This window comes from Mya arenaria, chromosome 15, assembly GCF_026914265.1.
Source record: "Mya arenaria isolate MELC-2E11 chromosome 15, ASM2691426v1".
Taxonomy (NCBI): Eukaryota; Metazoa; Mollusca; class Bivalvia; order Myida; family Myidae; genus Mya; species Mya arenaria.
Genome location: NC_069136.1, coordinates 30,674,948 through 30,697,579, shown reverse-complemented (window position 1 = coordinate 30,697,579; position 22,632 = coordinate 30,674,948). Strand labels below are relative to the sequence as shown.

Below are 22,632 nucleotides of genomic sequence, written 5' to 3'. Positions count from 1 at the left end.
AATACATTGTCTTTAAGCCTAAGTCACACATTCAGGATTTTTACTGCCGTCATTGATAGGACCATTCCCGATTAAAATGTGTCAAAAGTCGGATCAAAATCCTGTGATTCGTGGCTGGAAATTCAAACTTTTATTAAAATTTGTAAAAACATTTATTTAATCACGACAACATATTGTTCAGGAGGCGTCCCGATCCAGCCGTTTCCAGCAGAATTCGTCCCGATTATCCCGTTCTCAATCCGATTCTGATCCGATTTGTATCTTTGTCATGGTAAAAAACGACCGAATCTGTCACGACATAGTAACGATTGTAATCCGACTAGACAAAATCGGCTATGTTTCCCGAATGTTACGGGACGCACCTAACCGTCGGGAGTGTTTGGCCGACCTTTCCGGACCATTCCCGATCCGTAGGACTCTGCTACGAACATATACGACTGCGTTCAGACAATGATAGGACATTCCAGATCATTGAGGATAGTAATCCGACTTTTTCGCTTTTCGTGTCGTAGCGCTGTCTTATCTCAAACGGGAGCCATAATCGGCACTGTGTGAACGCCGCATTATACAGGGAGCTAGGTCGGTTTCCGCTGTATATCGAACGATATGTTCGGATTATAAAATACTTTATCAAACTATTCACTAGCAAAACTGATAATTGTATTTTAAGGACAACTATCTGTAAAGAATTAAGAGAGATAGATGCAAACCGTGCTGTTAGAAATTAGGCCTCAAATGTTCGAGATGTTTTACAACATTCGGGGTTTTATAACGTGTGGCTTTATCCAGAATCAGTAAATATGCCTTTGTACATTTGATTGGAAATAGGCAACGTGATATTTATATTTCAGACTGGAGAGTGAGTATGGAAAATTGTAGCTCATTATTTATATATAAAGAACTCAAAGATACATTCGAAGTCTCAAGCTATATTTATAAGTTAGATAACATTAAGTACAGACAAGTACTGTACTTGCAAAATTAAGACTATCGTTCCATAGATGAAATATTGAAGTTGGAAGACATAATAACATTGTAAGAAATGAAAGAAAGTGTGCACTTTGTTATATAATTGATCTAGAAGACGAGTACCATTTTGTCTTAAAATGTCCATTTAAGGAATGAATTGCGGGGTTGATGTCATTATCGGGGTATGAACGCAATTGGGTTGGTCAATGTGTGTGGAGTCCACGCGTACTTTGACCAACCCAATTGCGTTCATATCCCCAATAATGACATCAACCCCGCAATTCATTCCTTATATTTACACCAATAGTTCATTATTTCTTTCAAGAATTGTTAAAAAATACTTCATTTCATTTAAGAAAACCTTTCAGTTATCCGTTCTTACCCATTCTGTACATAGAACGACCCGACTATAACCGGAAACATTTTTTCAAATGACGTCACAATCACGCGGGAAAAGATCAACCACTTGAAATCACTTTAAAACGTAAAATTGAAACACTTCTGGTACCAATATATTTAACATATAATAAACTAACACTGCCTTTCTGCAATTGCGTTTATCAATCGATGAACACAACATCTTCGGATATGTTCGGATCGCAATTCATTGAATAACAATATACATGAAAAATGTTGATATTGTTATTGTTTGTTGTTAGTGTTTGTATTGTGTCAGCAGGACCCGTAAAATATAAATCAACATTTTAGAAAGTATTATTTTTTAAATTTTAAATGAATATTTGCCATAAGTCTATGAATTTCACGTGGGATACGAACGCAATTGGGCTGGTCAAAGTACGCGTGGAGTCCTTCGGACTCCACACACGTAGACCAGCCCAATTGCGTTCATACCCCGATAATGACATCAAGCCCGCAATTCATCCCTTAACTATAATTAGAAGGAATGCACAAGAGAGACAATTAACACACCTTAAAATGATCACGATCATTACAGGGCGATAGGCTAACATTGTCTTCTGTTTCGTTTAAACTGTTTAAAGATATCGTATGTCAGCAGTCGAAAGATGCAATTTTAGAAAATGTTAATACACAGCGAGATAGTTTTCTGTTTAATAACGCCATTTTTGTTACGTTTAAGTGACAACAGGATCCTACAGGATTGGCCAAAATGGTGACCTGAGTCCACGACTGACCGAAACGGTGACCTGAGTCCACGACTGACCGAAACGGTGACTTGAGTCCGCGACTGACCGAAACGGTGACCTGAGTCCACGACTGACCGAAACGGTGATCTGAGTCCACGACTGACCGAAACGGTGACCTGAGTCCACGATTGACCGAAATGATGATCAGTCTACGACTGACCAAAATATCGACTAGGCCACGATTTACCGAAATGTTGACCAGGCCACAATTGTCCCAAATGATGACCTGTCCACGAATGACCAAAATGATGACTTGTCCATGATTGACCAAAATGGTAGCCAGTCCACGATCGACCGAAAAGATTACCGGGCCTCTATTGGCCAAAAGGATAATAAAAATGCGTCACGTAATTGCATCTGTTTATCCCATCTAAATATTACTTAAATATGGATTATTTCAATCCATAACCAGGAATATGGTACTAGTATATGAAAAGTATTGTGCAAAGTAAGCAAAGCAATCAGAAATACGGAAGATACTACATATATATGTATAAACAGATGACAAAAATGCCAACTGTAACACCAGCTGTTGATTCTGAGCATTTTTACTGATATCTGAGAACAATACATATAGGTGTTATTGTTTCTTCATTTTCCATTTCCGTATCCATCCACCTATTACAGGTACTATACTGAAAAAAATCATAATAGTTCACAGACCAACAATTATAATACTATGATAAGTAGTACACATTGTAAACATCGTTTTAAAAATACTGGAATAAACATCAAGAATATTGTTTTATTTTCAAAATACTGTATGAGTTTGGTACTTGCTCATCATAATTTGCTTTATAATGCAACAATCAGAACTCAGTACATTGAGTAATGGTGATGAAGTGTACATACAACTCAAGACTGAAAAGTGTGATGAAATGTACATAAAACAAAAGACTGGTGATCGGGTGTACATACAACTCAAGATTGATAAGTGTGATGAAATGTACATAAAACCAAAGACTGGTGATCGGGTGTACATACAACTCAAGATTGATAAGTGTGATGAAGTGTACATAAAACAAAAGACTGGTGATCGGGTGTACATACAACTCAAGATTGATAAGTGTGATGAAATGTACATAAAACAAAAGACTGGTGATCGGGTGTACATACAACTCAAGATTGATAAGTGTGATGAAGTGTACATATAACAAAAGACTGGTGATCGGGTGTACATACAACTCAAGATTGATAAGTGTGATGAAGTGTACATAAAACAATAGACTGGTGATCGGGTGTACATACAACTCAAGATTGATAAGTGTGATGAAGTGTACATATAACAAAAGACTGGTGATCGGGTGTACATACAACTCAAGATTGATAAGTGTGATGAAGTGTACATATAACAATAGACTGGTGATCGGGTGTACATGCAACTCAAGACTGATAAGTGTGATGAAGTGTACATATAACAAAAGACTGGTGATCGGGTGTACATACAACTCAAGATTGATAAGTGTGATGAAGTGTACATATAACAATAGACTGGTGATCGGGTGTACATACAACTATAGACTGGTGATGAAGTGTACATACAACTATAGACTGGTGATGAAGTGTACATATAACTATAGACTTGTGATGCAGTGTGCATATCACTATAGAATTGTGATGCAGTGTACATATAACTATAGACTTGTGATGAAGTATACTATAACTATAGACTTGTGATGAAGTGTACTATTACTATAGACTTGTGATGAAGTATACTATAACTATAGACTTGTGATGAAGTGTACATATATCTATAGACTTGTGATGAAGTGTACTATAACTATAGACTTGTGATGAAGTGTACATATAACTATAGACTTGTGATGAAGTGTACTATAACTATAGACTTGTGATGAAGTGTATATATATCTATAGAATTGTGATGCAGTGTACATATCACTATAGAATTGTGATGCAGTGTACATATAACTATAGACTTGTGATGAAGTGTACATATAACTATAGACTTGTGATGAAGTGTATATATATCTATAGACTTGTGATGAAGTGTATATATATATCTATAGACTTGTGATGAAGTGTACATATAACTATAGACGTGTGATGCAGTGTTCATATCACTATAGACTGGTGATGAAGTGTACATATAACCATAGACTGGTGATGAAGTGTTCATGAACCATAGACTGGTGATGAAGTGTACATATGACTATAGACTGGTGATGAAGTGTACATATAACCATAGACTTATGATGCACTCTACATACAACCATAGACTTGTGATGAAGTGTACATACAACCATAGACTGGCAATGAAGTGTACATACAACCATAGACTGGTGATGAAGTGTACATAGAACCATAGACTGGTGATGAAGTGTACATACAACCATAGACTGGTGATGAAGTGTACATAGAACCATAGACTGGCGATGAAGTGTACATATAACCATAGACTGGCGATGAAGTGTACTTATAACTATAGACTGGCGATGAAGTGTACATATAACCATAGACGGGTAATGAAGTGTACATATAACCATAGACTGGCGATGAAGTGTATATATAACCATAGACTGGTGATTAAGTGTACATATAACCATAGACTGGTGATCAGTTGTACATATAACCATAGACTGGTGATCAGGTGTACATACAACAAGGCAGTATCAGGCGGAGTTGGTGATAAAATCAGTTACATTTAATGAATATTACACGAGAGAAGACAATTAACTATGTTAAAAATTAACACGATATATATTGAGTATACACTGTTTTTAAACACTGTTTTCGCGAAAGAGATTTTTGTATTGTGTCCATCCAAGCAATTGCAAAAGTGACCATTCCTTGTGTTGATTATTTGAAAAGTTCAAGTTGATTTGGCAAGGGATGAAAACCTTGTAGATACAGCAACCTATGAGGTGAACATAGTCAATGTAAACGACTGCCAGTTCTTTACAGACGTCCACTAGACAGGAGGACTGGCACCAGCCACGTCCAAACAAGCAGGGAAGCACTTGCTGCCTTACTTTGTACTGAAAATAATGATTTTTACAAATATTTCTCTAACCGATTTTATGTCTTAACATTCTGTGTTAATATATGACTTTTACTATAAAATAATTATTTAGTAAAATCGTATAGAGAATGGCCATTGATTGCCTAATGCTCAGCAGTAGAAACATTTATCATTCCGTATATTTGAATGTGGATAGAGATTGTGATGATGTATAACCTATATCATATTCATCGATATCGATTTTTTTTTAGAATTTTGTAAGTGGGTTGGTTGTGTTACCTTGTGTTACACAGATACTTGTTGGTTCCCCGGGGCACTTTGCACAGAAGTGGGATTTGCACGTCTTCGATGATTCACACCACACCCCGTCGCCTATCCCAGCTTGAGATGTATCCCGCACTGGAACATGAGTACAGACGTAAGCTGAAATTTCATGAGTTTACACTGCACTATCATCCTATGAATAGTAACAGTTATAACAGTTTACAATATGTTGACTGTTAATATCACTCTACTTACGTTGACATATGTGATTTGTCTCGCCGTGATCTTGTATGGTAACGTCTTTGGCCGTGCTTGGGCACTTGCACGTACCGCTCTGGCACGTTTCTGTCACTTGACCTGATGACGTTAACAGTTCGGTAACGTCAATCTGTCTTGCACAGGAAATCGAAGAGCATGATTGGTCAACATGAGCTGTAAAGAACGTACTCTTCTATACCATTTTAATGAGTGTATGCAGTTATTGTGTGATGATAAGTCGAGTTGTCCAAGAACGGATAATGATGTGTACTGGTCATTTAACCACATGAAACCACATTTGGTGTTCACACATATATATGGGCCAATGACAATCGAGGATTACCCCATTTACTGTAGCTTCATACCATACTGGAGGGTGAAAACAAACACATATTTTCGTAGATAATATTTTGCCAGTCTGCGTGACTTGGTACAGACGTCTATGATTGACAGTATAAGGTTGCGGTTGTCTAGAGGCTGTTAAAGCTTACGTCATGAACTAGAATTTAGAAAAGATGTATAAATAGCTAACAAATCGTATTTTCAACTATTCTCTATACAATTAAAATATTAATGTGACAATATTTTAATACAAATAACGCATTTAAGATTCTTCCTTTAACATGTTTAATATGAAAGAAACGATGTAATCCCAGTAAAATTCTGTAATATGCACATATACCTAGGTAATTCGCCAAATTGTATACAACACTGCTGCCCTTCACTTACGTGACCTGCACGTGTGCATGTGTGTGATGAAACCGTATCTACAGCGACAATAGCGGGGTGTCTTGGTACCGATGTCTGCAACACATTCTGCCTCTGAAACAGGTGAACTAGGTGTAGCCGTATCTACAGCGACAATGTCTTACGCGCATTCTGCCTCTGAAACAGGTGAACTAGGTGTAGCCGTATCTACAGCGACAATGTCTTACACGCATTCTGCCTCTGAAACAGGTGAACTAGGTGTAGCCGTATCTACAGCGACAATGTCTTACACGCATTCTGCCTCTGAAACAGGTGAACTAGGTGTAGCCGTATCTACAGCGACAATGTCTTACACGCATTCTGCCTCTGAAACAGGTGAACTAGGTGTAGCCGTATCTACAGCGACAGTGTCTTACACGCATTCTGCCTCTGAAACAGGTGAACTAGGTGTAGCCGTATCTACAGCGACAATGTCTTACACGCATTCTGCCTCTGAAACAGGTGAACTAGGTGTAGCCGTATCTACAGCGACAATGTCTTACACGCATTCTGCCTCTGAAACAGGTGAACTAGGTGTAGCCGTATCTACAGCGACAATGTCTTACACGCATTCTGCCTCTGAAACAGGTGAACTAGATGTAGCCGTATCTACAGCGACAATGTCTTACACGCATTCTGCCTCTGAAACAGGTGAACTAGATGTAGCCGTATCTACAGCGACAATGTCTTACACGCATTCTGCCTCTGAAACAGGTGAACTAGATGTAGCCGTATCTACAGCGACAATGTCTTACACGCATTCTGCCTCTGAAACAGGTGAACTAGGTGTAGCCGTATCCACAGCGACAATGTCTTACACGCATTCTGCCTCTGAAACAGGTGAACTAGGTGTAGCCGTATCCACAGCGACAGTGTCTTACACGCATTCTGCCTCTGAAACAGGTGAACTAGGTGTAGCCGTATCTACAGCGACAGTGTCTTACACGCATTCTGCCTCTGAAACAGGTGAACTAGGTGTAGCCGTATCTACAGCGACAGTGTCTTACACGCATTCTGCCTCTGAAACAGGTGAACTAGGTGTAGCCGTATCTACAGCGACAGTGTCTTACACGCATTCTGCCTCTGAAACAGGTGAACTAGGTGTAGCCGTATCTACAGCGACAATGTCTTACACGCATTCTGCCTCTGAAACAGGTGAACTAGGTGTAGCCGTATCTACAGCGACAGTGTCTTACACGCATTCTGCCTCTGAAACAGGTGAACTAGATGTAGCCGTATCTACAGCGACAGTGTCTTACACGCATTCTGTCTCTGAAACAGGTGAACTAGATGTAGCCGTATCTACAGCGACAGTGTCTTACACGCATTCTGCCTCTGAAACAGGTGAACTAGATGTAGCCGTATCTACAGCGACAATGTCTTACACGCATTCTGCCTCTGAAACAGGTGAACTAGATGTAGCCGTATCTACAGCGACAATGTCTTACACGCATTCTGCCTCTGAAACAGGTGAACTAGGTGTAGCCGTATCTACAGCGACAGTGTCTTACACGCATTCTGCCTCTGAAACAGGTGAACTAGGTGTAGCCGTATCTACAGCGACAGTGTCTTACACGCATTCTGCCTCTGAAACAGGTGAACTAGGTGTAGCCGTATCTACAGCGACAATGTCTTACACGCATTCTGCCTCTGAAACAGGTGAACTAGGTGTAGCCGTATCTACAGCGACAATGTCTTACACGCATTCTGCCTCTGAAACAGGTGAACTAGGTGTAGCCGTATCTACAGCGACAGTGTCTTACACGCATTCTGCCTCTGAAACAGGTGAACTAGGTGTAGCCGTATCTACAGCGACAGTGTCTTACACGCATTCTGCCTCTGAAACAGGTGAACTAGGTGTAGCCGTATCTACAGCGACAATGTCTTACACGCATTCTGCCTCTGAAACAGGTGAACTAGGTGTAGCCGTATCTACAGCGACAATGTCTTACACGCATTCTGCCTCTGAAACAGGTGAACTAGGTGTAGCCGTATCTACAGCGACAATGTCTTACACGCATTCTGCCTCTGAAACAGGTGAACTAGATGTAGCCGTATCTACAGCGACAATGTCTTACACGCATTCTGCCTCTGAAACAGGTGAACTAGATGTAGCCGTATCTACAGCGACAATGTCTTACACGCATTCTGCCTCTGAAACAGGTGAACTAGATGTAGCCGTATCTACAGCGACAATGTCTTACACGCATTCTGCCTCTGAAACAGGTGAACTAGGTGTAGCCGTATCCACAGCGACAATGTCTTACACGCATTCTGCCTCTGAAACAGGTGAACTAGGTGTAGCCGTATCTACAGCGACAGTGTCTTACACGCATTCTGCCTCTGAAACAGGTGAACTAGATGTAGCCGTATCTACAGCGACAGTGTCTTACACGCATTCTGTCTCTGAAACAGGTGAACTAGATGTAGCCGTATCTACAGCGACAGTGTCTTACACGCATTCTGCCTCTGAAACAGGTGAACTAGATGTAGCCGTATCTACAGCGACAGTGTCTTACACGCATTCTGCCTCTGAAACAGGTGAACTAGATGTAGCCGTATCTACAGCGACAATGTCTTACACGCATTCTGCCTCTGAAACAGGTGAACTAGGTGTAGCCGTATCTACAGCGACAGTGTCTTACACGCATTCTGCCTCTGAAACAGGTGAACTAGGTGTAGCCGTATCTACAGCGACAGTGTCTTACACGCATTCTGCCTCTGAAACAGGTGAACTAGATGTAGCCGTATCTACAGCGACAATGTCTTACACGCATTCTGCCTCTGAAACAGGTGAACTAGATGTAGCCGTATCTACAGCGACAATGTCTTACACGCATTCTGCCTCTGAAACAGGTGAACTAGGTGTAGCCGTATTTACAGCGACAATGTCCTACACGCATTTCATCTCTGAAACAGAGATGAACCAGATGTAGACGTATCTACAGCGACAATGTCTTACACGCCTTCTGCCTCTGAAAGAGATGCGCTAGATGAAACCGTATATCTACAGTGGCACTAGCGCGGTGTCTTGATTCCTACACATTCCGCATTTAAAATAGAGGAGTCAGATATTAATGAAACATATTCAAAGGCGTTATCTTTCTTGTGAACGTTGATCAAGATGTGTATGCTACACAACGTATCGAAATAAGCATATTTGATTACGTACGCATTTGTATTGTTACGTGTTCATGAGTCTATTACATAACGGAACTCACTTATCAATTTCCACCAATTACTTCCTCAACTTATATATTCCCACCAATTACTTCCTCAACTTATCAATTCCCACCAATTACTTCCTCAACTTATCTATTCCCACCACGAACACCTTATTTTAAAATATGAAAAGAGAAAGAAGAATGATCAATTCCTTCATAATGCTCAAATCCTCCATTCCTACCTGGTGCTCCCTCAAATCATCACTAGTGCTTCCTTAAATCCTCTATTCCTACGTGGTGCTTCCTCAAATCATCAGTAGTGCTTCCTCAAATTCTCCATTCCTACCTGGTGCTCCCTCAAATCATCACTAGTGCTTCCTCAAATCCTCCATTCCTAGCTGGTGCTCCCTCAAATCATCACTAGTGCTTCCTCAAATCCTCCATTCCTACCTGGTGCTTCCTCAAATCATCACTAGTGCTTCCTAAAATCATCAATTCCTACCTGGTGCTCCCTCAAATCATCACTAGTGCTTCTTCAAATCCTCCATTCCTACCTGGTGCTGCCTCAAATCATCACTTGTGCTTCCTAAAATCCTCCATTCCTACCTGGTGCTCCCTCAAATCATCACTAGTGCTTCCTCAAATCATCAATTCCTACCTAGAGCTCCCTCAAAGTATCAATTCCTACTTAGAGCTCCTTCAAAGTATCAATTCCTACCTAGAGCTCCCTCAAAGCAGTCGAAGTTGCTGAGGCAAGTATCCCCGATTGCCTTCTGGACTGTTGGGATGCACATGTCGAGTTTCGTGTTCCACGTGTAGCTAGGCTGACATTGACACGTCCCTGCCGTGCACGACGACCCGCCCATACAGAACTTGTTAGCATTGCAAGGCTCCCCGGAGTATACCATTCGTTCTGGGGAGATAATAATCAACGTATGACAAATAACAGCACGTATATTTGAGTTTGTTTTTGGGTTCGGTTGAGTTACCGAACAACGTGTGATTGCTCTGGTTTCTCCGAGCATTGTGGTCTTAACAAACTTCTAATATTGCTTACTCCATAATTAAGTTCTTGCTGAAATTACTTTTTCATACTTCTATTGTTTTTACACCACCATATCGGAATGGAAACAAGTAGGCGGAGCTAAACAGTTCGGCTATTGGCATGCGAATAAATAACGTTATTCACTTAAACCACGCGTTTTTGAACGTTATCATTGGGGACATGATACATGATTTCGTCACACAAGACTATCGGGATTGATTTAATCAAGTTTAACTCGGGTTGTGGCGCAGTGACAATGTTATATGATTGACATGATAAGCATAGGAATGTATACTTACTACAGACGTTTCCGTCCAGATAATAGTCCTCCATACATCGGCACACACCTCGAACACAGTTGACGAACTGCTTATAGCACCAAGAGTTGGTCGTCGTCACCTGACAATAATCGCTGTTCAGACATGGTTCTCCCACTTCTATGCCGTTAACAGCAACCAAAGCACTGCCCATACAAACAATGAAGTGTGCAAGGGAATGCCTCATAGTGTCTTTAAAATGTCTCTGTTTGTGACACCGACGAGGGATTTAGTTCATTTCGGATGGCCATAGTCACGTGCAGTCGAAGGTCCAAAATTCCTTAGTATCTATATGTTACCATCACTTGGCGGCAAGTGGCAGTGGGCAGGAAGAGTCAATCTTGTTATCAGATTCTATTTAAAGTAATTCCTTCGATGTGATATGATAAGTCATAAATACTTTATTAAGTATAATGGGTGTCACTTATCTCATTAAGATTATGCCACAGTATAATGATCAGTTTTACATTTTATTTTGTCGGATAATGAGAGGCATCTGATGAACCCGATAAAGCTACTTTAGACATCAATAGGTTGTTCTAGCGCTAAAAAACCAATACCAAGCCCGGAAAGGCTACTTTAGAATACAATAGGTTGTTAATGCGCAAGGTAACCAATACCCTAATATAACATTAAGTACGCCAGCTAAACTTGCTTTTTTGGTGTCAACATCTTGGTGATGCGCGAGATTACCCTATAACACTACAGATTAACGCTACATAAAGCGAAAACAGGTTGTGGACGCCCAAGATTACCCTAAAGCATCCCTGATAAACGTTCCATAAAGCAACAACAGTTTAATGACGCCCAAGATTTCCCTATAGAATGACTGATAAACGTTCCATAAAGCAACAACAGTTTAATGACGCACAAGATTACCCTATAGAATGACTGATAAATGTTCCATAAAGCAACACCAGGTTGTGGACGCCCAAGATTTCCCTATAGCATGACTGATAAACGTTCCATAAAGCAACACCAGGTTGTGGACGCCCAAGATTACCCTATAGCATGCTTGATAAACGTTCAATGACTTAACAACAGTTTAATGACGCCCAAGATTACACTATAGCATGAGTGATAAACGTTCAATGAGTTAACAACAGTTTAATGACGCCCAAGATTACACTATAGCATGAGTGATAAACGTTCAATGAGTTAACAACAGTTTAATGACGCCCAAGATTACACTATAGCATGAGTGATAAACGTTCAATGAGTTAACAACAGTTTAATGACGCCCAAGATTACACTATAGCATGAGTGATAAACGTTCAATGAGTTAACAACAGTTTAATGACGCCCAAGATTACACTATAGCATGAGTGATAAACGTCCAATGAGTTAACAACAGTTTAATGACGCTCAAGATTACCCTATAGCATGAGTGATAAACGTTCAATACGTTAACAACAGTTTAATGACGCTCAAGATTACACTATAGCATGAGTGATAAACGTTCAATACGTTAACAACAGTTTAATGACGCTCAAGATTACACTATAGCATGAGTGATAAACGTTCAATACGTTAACAACAGTTTAATGACGCTCAAGATTACACTATAGCATGAGTGATAAACGTTCAATACGTTAACAACAGTTTAATGACGCTCAAGATTACACTATAGCATGACTGATAAACGTTCAATACGTTAACAACAGTTTAATGACGCTCAAGATTACACTATAGCATGAGTGATAAACGTTCAATACGTTAACAACAGTTTAATGACGCCCAAGATTACACTATGGCATGACTGATAAACGTTCAATGAGTTAACAACAGTTTAATGACGCCCAAGATTACACTATAGCATGACTGATAAACGTTCAATGAGTTAACAACAGTTTAATGACGCCCAAGATTACACTATAGCATGACTGATAAACGTTCAATGAGTTAACAACAGTTTAATGACGCCCAAGATTACACTATAGCATGACTGATAAACGTTCCATAAAGCAACAATAGTTTAATGACGCCCACGATTACACTATAGCATGACTGATAAACGTTCAATGAGTTAACAAGAGTTTAATGACGCCCAAGATTACACTATAGCATGACTGATAAACGTTCAATGAGTTAACAACAGTTTAATGACGCCCAAGATTACACTATAGCATGAGTGATAAACGTTCAATGAGTTAACAACAGTTTAATGACGCCCAAGATTACACTATAGCATGAGTGATAAACGTTCAATGAGTTAACAATAGTTTAATGACGCCCAAGATTACACTATAGCATGACTGATAAACGTTCAATGAGTTAACAACAGTTTAATGACCCCCAAGATTACACTATAGCATGACTGATAAACGTTCAATGAGTTAACAATAGTTTAATGACGCCCAAGATTACACTATAGCATGAGTGATAAACGTTCAATGAGTTAACAACAGTTTAATGACGCCCAAGATTACACTATAGCATGACTGATAAACGTTCAATGAGTTAACAATAGTTTAATGACGCCCAAGATTACACTATAGCATGAGTGATAAACGTTCAATGAGTTAACAACAGTTTAATGACGCCCAAGATTACACTATAGCATGACTGATAAACGTTCAATGAGTTAACAACAGTTTAATGACGCCCAAGATTACACTATAGCATGAGTGATAAACGTTCAATGAGTTAACAACAGTTTAATGACGCCCAAGATTACACTATAGCATGACTGATAAACGTTCAATAAGTTAACAACAGTTTAATGACGCCCAAGATTACACTATAGCATGAGTGATAAACGTGCAAAGAGTTAACAACAGTTTAATGACGCCCAAGATTACACTATAGCATGACTGATAAACGTTCAATGAGTTAACAACAGTTTAATGACGCCCAAGATTACACTATAGCATGCCTGATAAACGTTCAATGAGTTAACAATAGTTTAATGACGCCCAAGATTACACTATAGCATGAGTGATAAACGTGCAATGAGTTAACAACAGTTTAATGACGCCCAAGATTACACTATAGCATGACTGATAAACGTTCAATGAGTTAACAACAGTTTAATGACGCCCAAGATTACACTATAGCATGCCTGATAAACGTTCAATGAGTTAACAATAGTTTAATGACGCCCAAGATTACACTATAGCATGAGTGATAAACGTTCAATGAGTTAACAATAGTTTAATGACGCCCAAGATTACACTATAGCATGACTGATAAACGTTCAATGAGTTAACAACAGTTTAATGACGCCCAAGATTACACTATAGCATGACTGATAAACGTTCAATGAGTTAATAATAGTTTAATGACGCCCAAGATTACACTATAGCATGAGTGATAAACGTGCAATGAGTTAACAACAGTTTAATGACGCCCAAGATTTCACTATAGCATGCCTGATAAACGTTCCATAAGACAACAACAGTTTAATGACGCCCAAGATTTCATTATAGCATGACTGATAAACGTTCAATGAGTTAACAACAGTTTAATGACGCCCAAGATTACACTATAGCATGAGTGATAAACGTTCAATGAGTTAACAACAGTTTAATGACGCCCAAGATTACACTATAGCATGAGTGATAAACTTGCAAAGAGTTAACAACAGTTTAATGACGCCCAAGATTACACTATAGCATGAGTGATAAACGTTCAATGAGTTAACAACAGTTTAATGACGCCCAAGATTACACTATAGCATGCCTGATAAACGTTCAATGAGTGAACAACAGTTTAATGACGCCCAAGATTTCACTATAGCATGCCTGATAAACGTTCCATAAGACAACAACAGTTTAATGACGCCCAAGATTTCACTATAGCATGCCTTATAAACGTTCCATAAGACAATAACAGTTTAATGACGCCCAAAATTACCCTATCACATGCCTGATAAACGTTCCATAAAACAACAACACTTTAATGACGCCCAAGATTACTCTATACCATGCCTGATAAACGTTCCATAAGCAACAACAGTTTTTGGACGCCCAAGATGTCCCGATAGCATGCCTGATAACGGCTCCATAAAGCACCAAAAAGGTTGATGACGCCCAAGATTGCCCTAAAACAGTGTCTGGTAAAGGCTCCATAAAGCAACAACAGGTTGATGGCGCCCAAGATTACCCTAAAGCATTGCCTGATAAAGGCTCCATAAAGCACCAACAGGTTGATGGCGCCCAAGATTACCCTAAAGCATTGCCTGATAAAGGCTCCATAAAGCACCAACAGGTTGATGGCGCCCAAGATTACCCTAAAGCATTGCCTGATAAAGGCTCCATAAAGCACCAACAGGTTGATGGCGCCCAAGATTACCCAAAGGCATTGCCTTATAACGACTCCATAAAGCACCACAAGGTTGATGGCGCCCAAGATTATTCAAACGCATTGCCTGATAAAGGCTCCATAAAGCACCAAAAAGGTTGATGAAGCCCAAAATTATCCAAACGCATTGCCTGATAACGGCTCCATTAACTTACAACAAATAAATCGTTTATGGTTTATTTTTTCATAAGTTATAAAAGTGAAGTGTACTTGGAACACACTGTATCGGTCAAATATTGACTTCATTTTGTGTTTAAGCACTAAACGGAATATAAAATACACAGTGATATACAATACATAAATAAGATGGAAAGAAAACTCGTTATAATATATTTTAAGTACTTTTTTTCCTTTAGTGTCGAAATTTCATGCATTATTGTTTTCTAGAAAAGCTGGATTTTTCCTTTATGCGGCGTGCACAAACATAATTGTTACTATATGTGACTACAAGAATAAATACCTATAAAATATCAACATAAAGTGTTAACGGTCGGCGACAGTTTCGGTGCCATTTGTTGCTTTAAATATGTTACACATTTTTATTTTATTTAAGTCCAGTAGAACTTGTAACTGTTTATTTTGTGCACCTGTGTTGCTTATTTCCAAGGAAAGTCGAAAGTTCTCCAAACACAGGTGATGGGTTTAATGGTACGGATGAATGGAGGCTACTTCTGCTGGTTACCAGCTGATCACATTACTTCAGAAGAAGAAGACAGGGAACCAGTAGCGATACAACCAAACCGGAAATACCATCGGCGCCATTACCAGCGGCTGAAAGAAAGGTATTTGACATGTAATTATTGCGAGAAGCTTCAATCATTAATGAATTATAATATGTATGTTGTTGGTTATGACATTGTTTACTATAAATACCAGGGAATTGGTGTCATATCATTTCGAAGATCCGACTGTAGAAACATCGATTTACCCTGCGTGATTGGATAAAAAAGTATTCTGTTTTCTATGTTTTTTTGTAATCTATGTATTCTGTTATCTATGTATTCTGTTGTCTATGTATTCCGTTGTCTATGTGTTCTGTTATCGATGTTTTCTGTTATCTATGTATTCTGTATCTATGTATTATATAATCTATGTATTCTGTTGTATATGCATTCTGTTTTCTATGTATTCTGTTATCGATGTATTCTGTTATCGATGTATTCTGTTTTCTATGTATTCTGTTTTCTATGTATTCTGTTTTATAATTATGTATTATGTTATCTATGTATTATGTTATCTATGTATTCTGTTATCTCGGTATTATGTTATCTATATATTCTGTAATCTATGTATTCTATTTTCGATGTATTCTGTTTTCTATGTATTCTGTTATCGATGTATTCTGTTTTATATGTATTATGTTATCTCTGTATTCTGTTACCTATGTCTTCTGTTTTCGATATATTCTGTTATTGATGTATTCTGTTTTCTGTATATTCTGTTATCTATGTATTCTGTTAGCGATGTAATTATGTTTTCTATATATTCTGTTATCTATGTATTATGTTATTTATTATTCTGTTATATATGTTTTCTGTTTTCAATGTATTCTGTTATCTATGTACTTTGTTTTCTATGTATTCTGTTTTCAATGTATTCTGTTATCTATGTACTTTGTTTTCTATGTTTTCTGTTTTCTATGTATTCTGTTATCTATGTACTTTGTTTTCTATGTATTCTGTTTTCAATGTATTCTGTTATCTATGTATTCTGTTATCTATGTATTCTGTTATCTATGTATTCTGTTTTCTATGAATTCTGCTTTCTATGTATTCTGTTTGTGATGTATTCTGGTATCGATATATTCCGTTATCGATGTATTCTGTTATCTATGTATTCTGTTTTCTATGTATTCTGTTATCTATGTACTTTGTTTTCGATGTATTTTGTTTTCTATGTATTTTGTTATCATTGTATTCTGTTATCGATGTATTTCGTTATCATTGTATTCTGTTTTCTACGTATTCGGTTATCTATGATCTTTGTTTTCTATGTATTCTGTTTTCTATGTATTCTGTTTTCTTTGTATTCTGTTATCTATGTGTTTTGTTATATATGTGTTCTGTTTTCTTTGTATTATGTTAGCTATGTATTCTGTTTTCGATGTATTCCGTTATCTATGTGTTTTGTTTTCTATGTATTTTGTTATCAATGTATTCTGTAATCTACAGTATTTATTTGTTGGGCATTTTTAATAAAATCGTCAAATTGCGTGTGTTATATATAATCCCTCAGTGATGATTTACAATGTATTTCCATCATTCCTGACTGATAATAAATCCTGTGTTAATATGGTATTGTATGATTTGCAATTATTTCGATCGAAATCAACGCATGTTCTTTTGACATAGGTATGTTAAAGGTAAACTCACTGATTGTGACACACTTGCTCGTGGAATCGCCGGGGCACTGGTAACACACTTTCGACTTGCACGTGTTAGACGCCGTGCAGGTCGCGCCGTCCGCTTTGTCGTTGCTACTACCTGTGGCCGTGGCTGGAACATGAAATATTGGGATAGGAAGATGGGAGCGAAAATGTCACCAAGACCTGTATGGACCTCGTCGTGTTGAGGTTGATACAGAACTATTATAATATGAAATCATTAACATTGGTGAAACAGGTTTGACAACATCATTTTTCACTACAAATGTGCCAAACACTGTAACAATGATAAAACAAAATTCCACATTATTCGGAAAATTGGGTAAAACGTAATTCTCTGCGCTTGATATATTATGTTTACTTTACAATTTATATTTAATTACAAGTCCAATTCAGAGTTTTTACATAGGAATCAAACTTTATTTCCTACTCTGGCAGATCTTGAAATCAGCGGAGCTGTATGTGTATGTGAATTTGTCTGATCCGCTGGGGCAGGCGCACATGTTGTTCTGGCACGTCTCAGACACTTGGCCCGATGATGTCCACATTGACGTCGACGTCATGGAAACGCAGCCTACCGCGCTCGTACAGGCAGTGTCTAGGTTAGCTGGAAATTACGTAAATGTTCATCGTGAGATAAACAGTATGTCTAGCGTCAGGTTACAACCTTGGAGACAAGATTAATAAATTTATATTTATAGCAAACATTCATCTAGGCTTAGTGTTCGAATTATAGTTTGCCTACTGACAAAAAACAACAACCGCTTTACCTAGTTTAAATCAATAACAACTATCAGCTGAATTACCAAAATAATTGTACGGCGAATTTGAAAATTTGAAAATTACTGCATCCCGATTGTTCAAATTATAATTTCGAACATTAAAGTCTGACGCAAATGTTGGAGCGAACAAACTAAGCTGTGTAAGGGACACCTTAAATGTACGATTCTTACGTTTCGTGCAAAAGTATGTGCTATCGAGCACGTAGCCTGATTTACAGCGGCAGTACTTGGGGGTGGTGGTTCCAGTATTCGCCACACACTCGGACTCTGAAATAAAGAATACATGTTACTTGTAGCTTGTTTTAAATGTATAAATGGAATATTCTCTTTTTAATATCGTACCTGACCGAGTTGTTCGGTGAACAAAAATATTGTCTAAGTTTGTTGATGATCGGACAAAGGTTACTAAAGTAATTGGTCGAACAAGATCAACTTTAGGAAATTTGTTTAAATAAAGGACGATGACTCTCGAATAACTCGCGATATGGCTGGTTATGGATCTTTTTCAAGATATTAAGCCAATACACATAATGACCAAAATTGGTGATGACCGGATAAAAGCTTCTAAAGTTATTGATGGGACATATTTTAAGTAATGTTATATACTTAAGGGGCGATAACTCTCGATCGAATCAACCGATATGGTGTCCGAGATATTTTGATTATACACATTCTGACCAATTTCGATAATGATTTCACACTTCTTAAGTTAATGATCGGATAACAGACTGGACGCCTGCAGAACGTCACAGGGAAATCTATAAAAAAAACTCCTGTTCAATGAACGGGCGTATAAAAACAGGAGCGGGCGAAGGCGAAAAGACTTCTGTTCTTTTATATTATTAATATTCAAAACTGCAATCCTGATCAGTTCCGACATTATGGTTGTTTCAAATGGTCCCACGAAATCTAACTGGTCTCTGTCAGTCCTCCGTAAGTTGTGACAAATAGAGTTAACATTGTTTGCGCTGCTTTCTTCAAGAAAGCTTTGTTTGACATATTTTCGATTTTCTGGTTGAAATGTGAGCGGTTGCTTAAAGGTTTGTTTATTTTCTTTACTTTTTGTGAATCCGTAAAAAACAATAACATCAAGTTGGTGATCATACCGCAGTGTGAAATTGAAACACATGATACTCTCGTAATATAATGAGAATGTGGACGCCTTACCCGTGGTTCCCTCATAGCAGTCAGAGTCAGCCGTGCACACCTCGCTGATGAGTTTCTTTCCGTCGGTAATGCACATTTTGACTCCCGAGTGATAGATGGTCCCGGTCGGACAGGCGCATGTGGTGGTCTGACACGTGGTACCGCCTGTACAATACTTGTTAGCGTCGCATGTTCCACCGTTGTCTACCATCAGTTCTGTAACATGGGATGGATTATGACTATGGGTTGTACAATGTTTACGAGGGCAAATTTCACTGAAGAGCGTTCGTAAAAGTGAATAGCGTTGTAATTTAACGTTAGTTTTTGAACGGTTAAGCTCCGCCTTTTTGCTACCGTTCCGATATGGGAGTTAATGTTTTAAAGATGAAAAAGTAGACACTCTCAAAGATGGTTCAATGCTCATTTCAGATGATCTTCTACACTTAAGTTGGGAAAACATTGACGACTAGAAAGTTTTTGAGTAATGATAATTTTTGAAAAAGTCATTTTGTAAGACATATAGACAAAGCCTTCGATTGAGAATATTATGGTGGCACGAATCTGGCGCCAATATCTTAGCTATTCTTATACTTGGCCAGCAGGAATTTACTCACTGCATGCGCTACTGTCTTCCATGTAGCCATTTTTGCACGTGCACGTTCCCTTTGAGCACGTGGAAATCATCTTGGAGCACTCGGAGTTCGTCACCGTGCAGTCTGACGTCGCTGAGCACGCGGCATTAAGCGCCACCGCGTTCACTGAACGTGCAAAGAGGCACACGACCGTCAGTGAGAGTAGTGGAGCACGAGACATGTCGGACTTGGAATATTTCCTGGAAAGTAATGTAATTAAATCAGTCAAATAAATGTCAATCATACAGTGGTTGACAGTCTTATTAATACCATATAGTTTCATGAAGCATAGATCTGCATTACGCAGAAAAAGTTTTATTAAAATGGCAGATTCGTGTAATAATGAACATGTGTACAAAGGACAAAGGATTCCCACTCATACACAATTCATATTATCTTATTTAATTGTTCCCTTTTATATTTATTTATTTATTTTATTTTAATTACTTTGTGTGTGTGTGTGGGGGGGGGGGGGGGCAGGAGATAGCAACAACGCGACAGCTTATAAAAAGGCTCCAGGTGCGTCGAGTTTGTGCGGACTTTTCCCGCGAGGAAGTATTCTATCAAACAGAAACGCAGTTGACGAAGGTAAATGAACTTAATAATTATAGTGTATTATAATAGTGTGCTGTATACACACATTTCGCCTTACAAAATAACAGTTCATCGACCTCCTCATTGGCTTATTATATATATATATATATATATATATATATATGTATATATATGTGTGTGTGTGTGTGTGTGTGCGTGTGCGTGTGCGTGCGTGCGTGCGTGCATGTGCGTGCGCGTGCTTAGGTGAAGCACTTATTTTTTTATAATCTTGTTTATGATTATTGTAAAACATATGCCGTTAACAATCTAAATCAAATAATATATTCAAATAAACGCTAAAAACATCCGATTCGGATTCATCTATCAAAATGTTATTTCCTAGAACTGATTCCACATGCCGTCAGTTTTTAGAATATATGAACAAACTCATAAGTGTAAATTCCTCTACGTAAGAGAAAAAAACAACACATGCACATTTAAAAGATTAATTTAAATAAGATCCCTAATCAAGTTCTAAAACAGCTTCGCATGTGAACGGACATTAAGCTGAACAGAAATATCACACAACGCACTTGGATAACTAATTTTAATTACGCGAAAATATTTTAATATTCGACCTAATTAACATCATTTAACCAACCTCATATCTTTAGGTCATTTTTTTTTAATCAATTTGAATAAAAAACAAGCTATCAGGATAAGCTAATTGAAATTCCCAATGAAAGAACACATCACTTACCTTTTCAAATCGGGATGCTGAAGGTGGGCCGCGCGGCTGTGAATTGAGCTCACAGCGTCCTTCTGCCTACCCGTCTGTATCAGTCACTATGACAACCACGCACCTGCTGGCTGCGCGAGCACTTTATTATCGCCATCCGCCTCTATCAGTCACTATGGCAGTAACACTGTTTTCTGGCTGCGCGCGCAGGATGTTATGACCCGACTTGGATGAAATTAGTCGCTGAATTGGTTTCAAATTCAAATGACAAAAGCTGATCAATTATAACAGAACATATATTTGACGTGAGAGGTTGGTTTTTGTTTACTTGAGTACAAGTCAGTGCGGCAAGCACGAGGTTATTTGTATCGTCTGAGCTAGCGGCCACATGTTCTACCAATGATGTTTGGTCAACTATCATGATACTTCTAGGAAATATTCTAGCGTCTAGCGGCAACTGTTTCTTCCAAAGAATACATCGAATCTGAGTGCGTGTGTTTATATCTTATGAATATTTGTAATATGGGTAAATATAAGTCATAGGTCAAATATAAGAAAATCTGGTCAGTTAATCTGTCTAACCTCCGCTAAACTGAGTCCAGCACATTGAGAGAAATCCACCATTGAAACCAGACGACCACACAGGGTCATGAAACACAGTATAGTTTGCTATAATGTTCATTTCATGTCTCACATATTCACGGACTTTTAGTTCTCATTTTCCTTTCAATGAGAAATCGAACGAGGTTGGGGTTTTTTTTTGTTATTTTTTTTCATTTCGTCACCTTTTGCTTTATTCATGTTGTACCTGGTATGACTGATTAGTCGGCGCCCAGAAGGGCGCCGACTATATTTGATATTACTTTAGAAATATTCCAACTTAGGGACTAGTTCATAAATTGCAGAACAATGCTTTCAATAGTTTCCACGTTGCATGATAAAATATGAAGTTTAGTTTGTTTTATAAAACTTAACACTTTAATTGATCATGAAACCTTAAATTATAATAGCCCTGCTTATCGTTTTAATTTTAAATACCAACTCAATCATAACAACTCGGCCATCTCCGACATAGATACAGGCCGAGGTGTTCCGATTGATATACATGAAGGTTACACGGTACTATTAAAATATCCTTTATGTCTGTAAACCTCCTACGCAGTAATCTCCCTTGGTGATAGCAAAAATGCCGAGTTTTGAAAAA

General features: G+C 38.3%; 2 protein-coding genes across 2 annotated transcripts; one reads left to right on the top strand and one right to left on the bottom strand.

Moving 5' to 3' along the window:
- Positions 1 to 2,935: 2,935 nt before the first annotated feature.
- Positions 2,936 to 15,314, top strand: LOC128219285 (uncharacterized). Its single transcript, XM_052927096.1, has 4 exons — positions 2,936 to 3,279; positions 5,409 to 5,533; positions 6,469 to 9,240; positions 14,962 to 15,314. The coding sequence occupies exons 1-4, from the start codon at positions 2,936 to 2,938 to the stop codon at positions 15,312 to 15,314; spliced, it is 3,594 nt and encodes a 1,197-aa protein (XP_052783056.1).
- An 83-nt stretch (positions 15,315 to 15,397) lies between these two features.
- Positions 15,398 to 22,074, bottom strand: LOC128220602 (prion-like-(Q/N-rich) domain-bearing protein 25). The gene is made up of 7 exons (XM_052929061.1): positions 21,450 to 22,074; positions 20,138 to 20,355; positions 19,545 to 19,739; positions 18,549 to 18,644; positions 18,026 to 18,202; positions 17,585 to 17,707; positions 15,398 to 15,983 (listed from the first exon to the last, which is right to left on the bottom strand). Exons 2-7 carry the CDS (start codon positions 20,334 to 20,336, stop codon positions 15,907 to 15,909), a joined length of 867 nt encoding a protein of 288 aa, XP_052785021.1. The 5' UTR covers positions 20,337 to 20,355; positions 21,450 to 22,074; the 3' UTR covers positions 15,398 to 15,906.
- Between the last annotated feature and the right edge of the window lie 558 nt (positions 22,075 to 22,632).

What these genes read in the sequence shown, in the direction of transcription:
- LOC128219285 (XM_052927096.1), top strand. Translation starts at nt 2,936, where the DNA reads ATGCAACAATCAGAACTCAGTACATTGAGTAATGGTGATGAAGTGTAC. An exon ending in ATTGATAAGTGTGATGAAGT is followed by an intron (nt 3,280 to 5,408) that starts GTACATATAACA and finishes TGTGTTACACAG; the next exon opens with ATACTTGTTGGTTCCCCGGG. An exon ending in GCATTCTGCCTCTGAAACAG is followed by an intron (nt 9,241 to 14,961) that starts GTGAACTAGGTG and finishes GCCCTAAAACAG; the next exon opens with TGTCTGGTAAAGGCTCCATA.
- LOC128220602 (XM_052929061.1), bottom strand. Translation starts at nt 20,336, where the DNA reads ATGTCTCGTGCTCCACTACTCTCACTGACGGTCGTGTGCCTCTTTGCA. An exon ending in GGAAGACAGTAGCGCATGCA is followed by an intron (nt 19,740 to 20,137) that starts GTGAGTAAATTC and finishes CCCATGTTACAG; the next exon opens with AACTGATGGTAGACAACGGT. An exon ending in CTGCTATGAGGGAACCACGG is followed by an intron (nt 18,645 to 19,544) that starts GTAAGGCGTCCA and finishes TCTTTATTTCAG; the next exon opens with AGTCCGAGTGTGTGGCGAAT.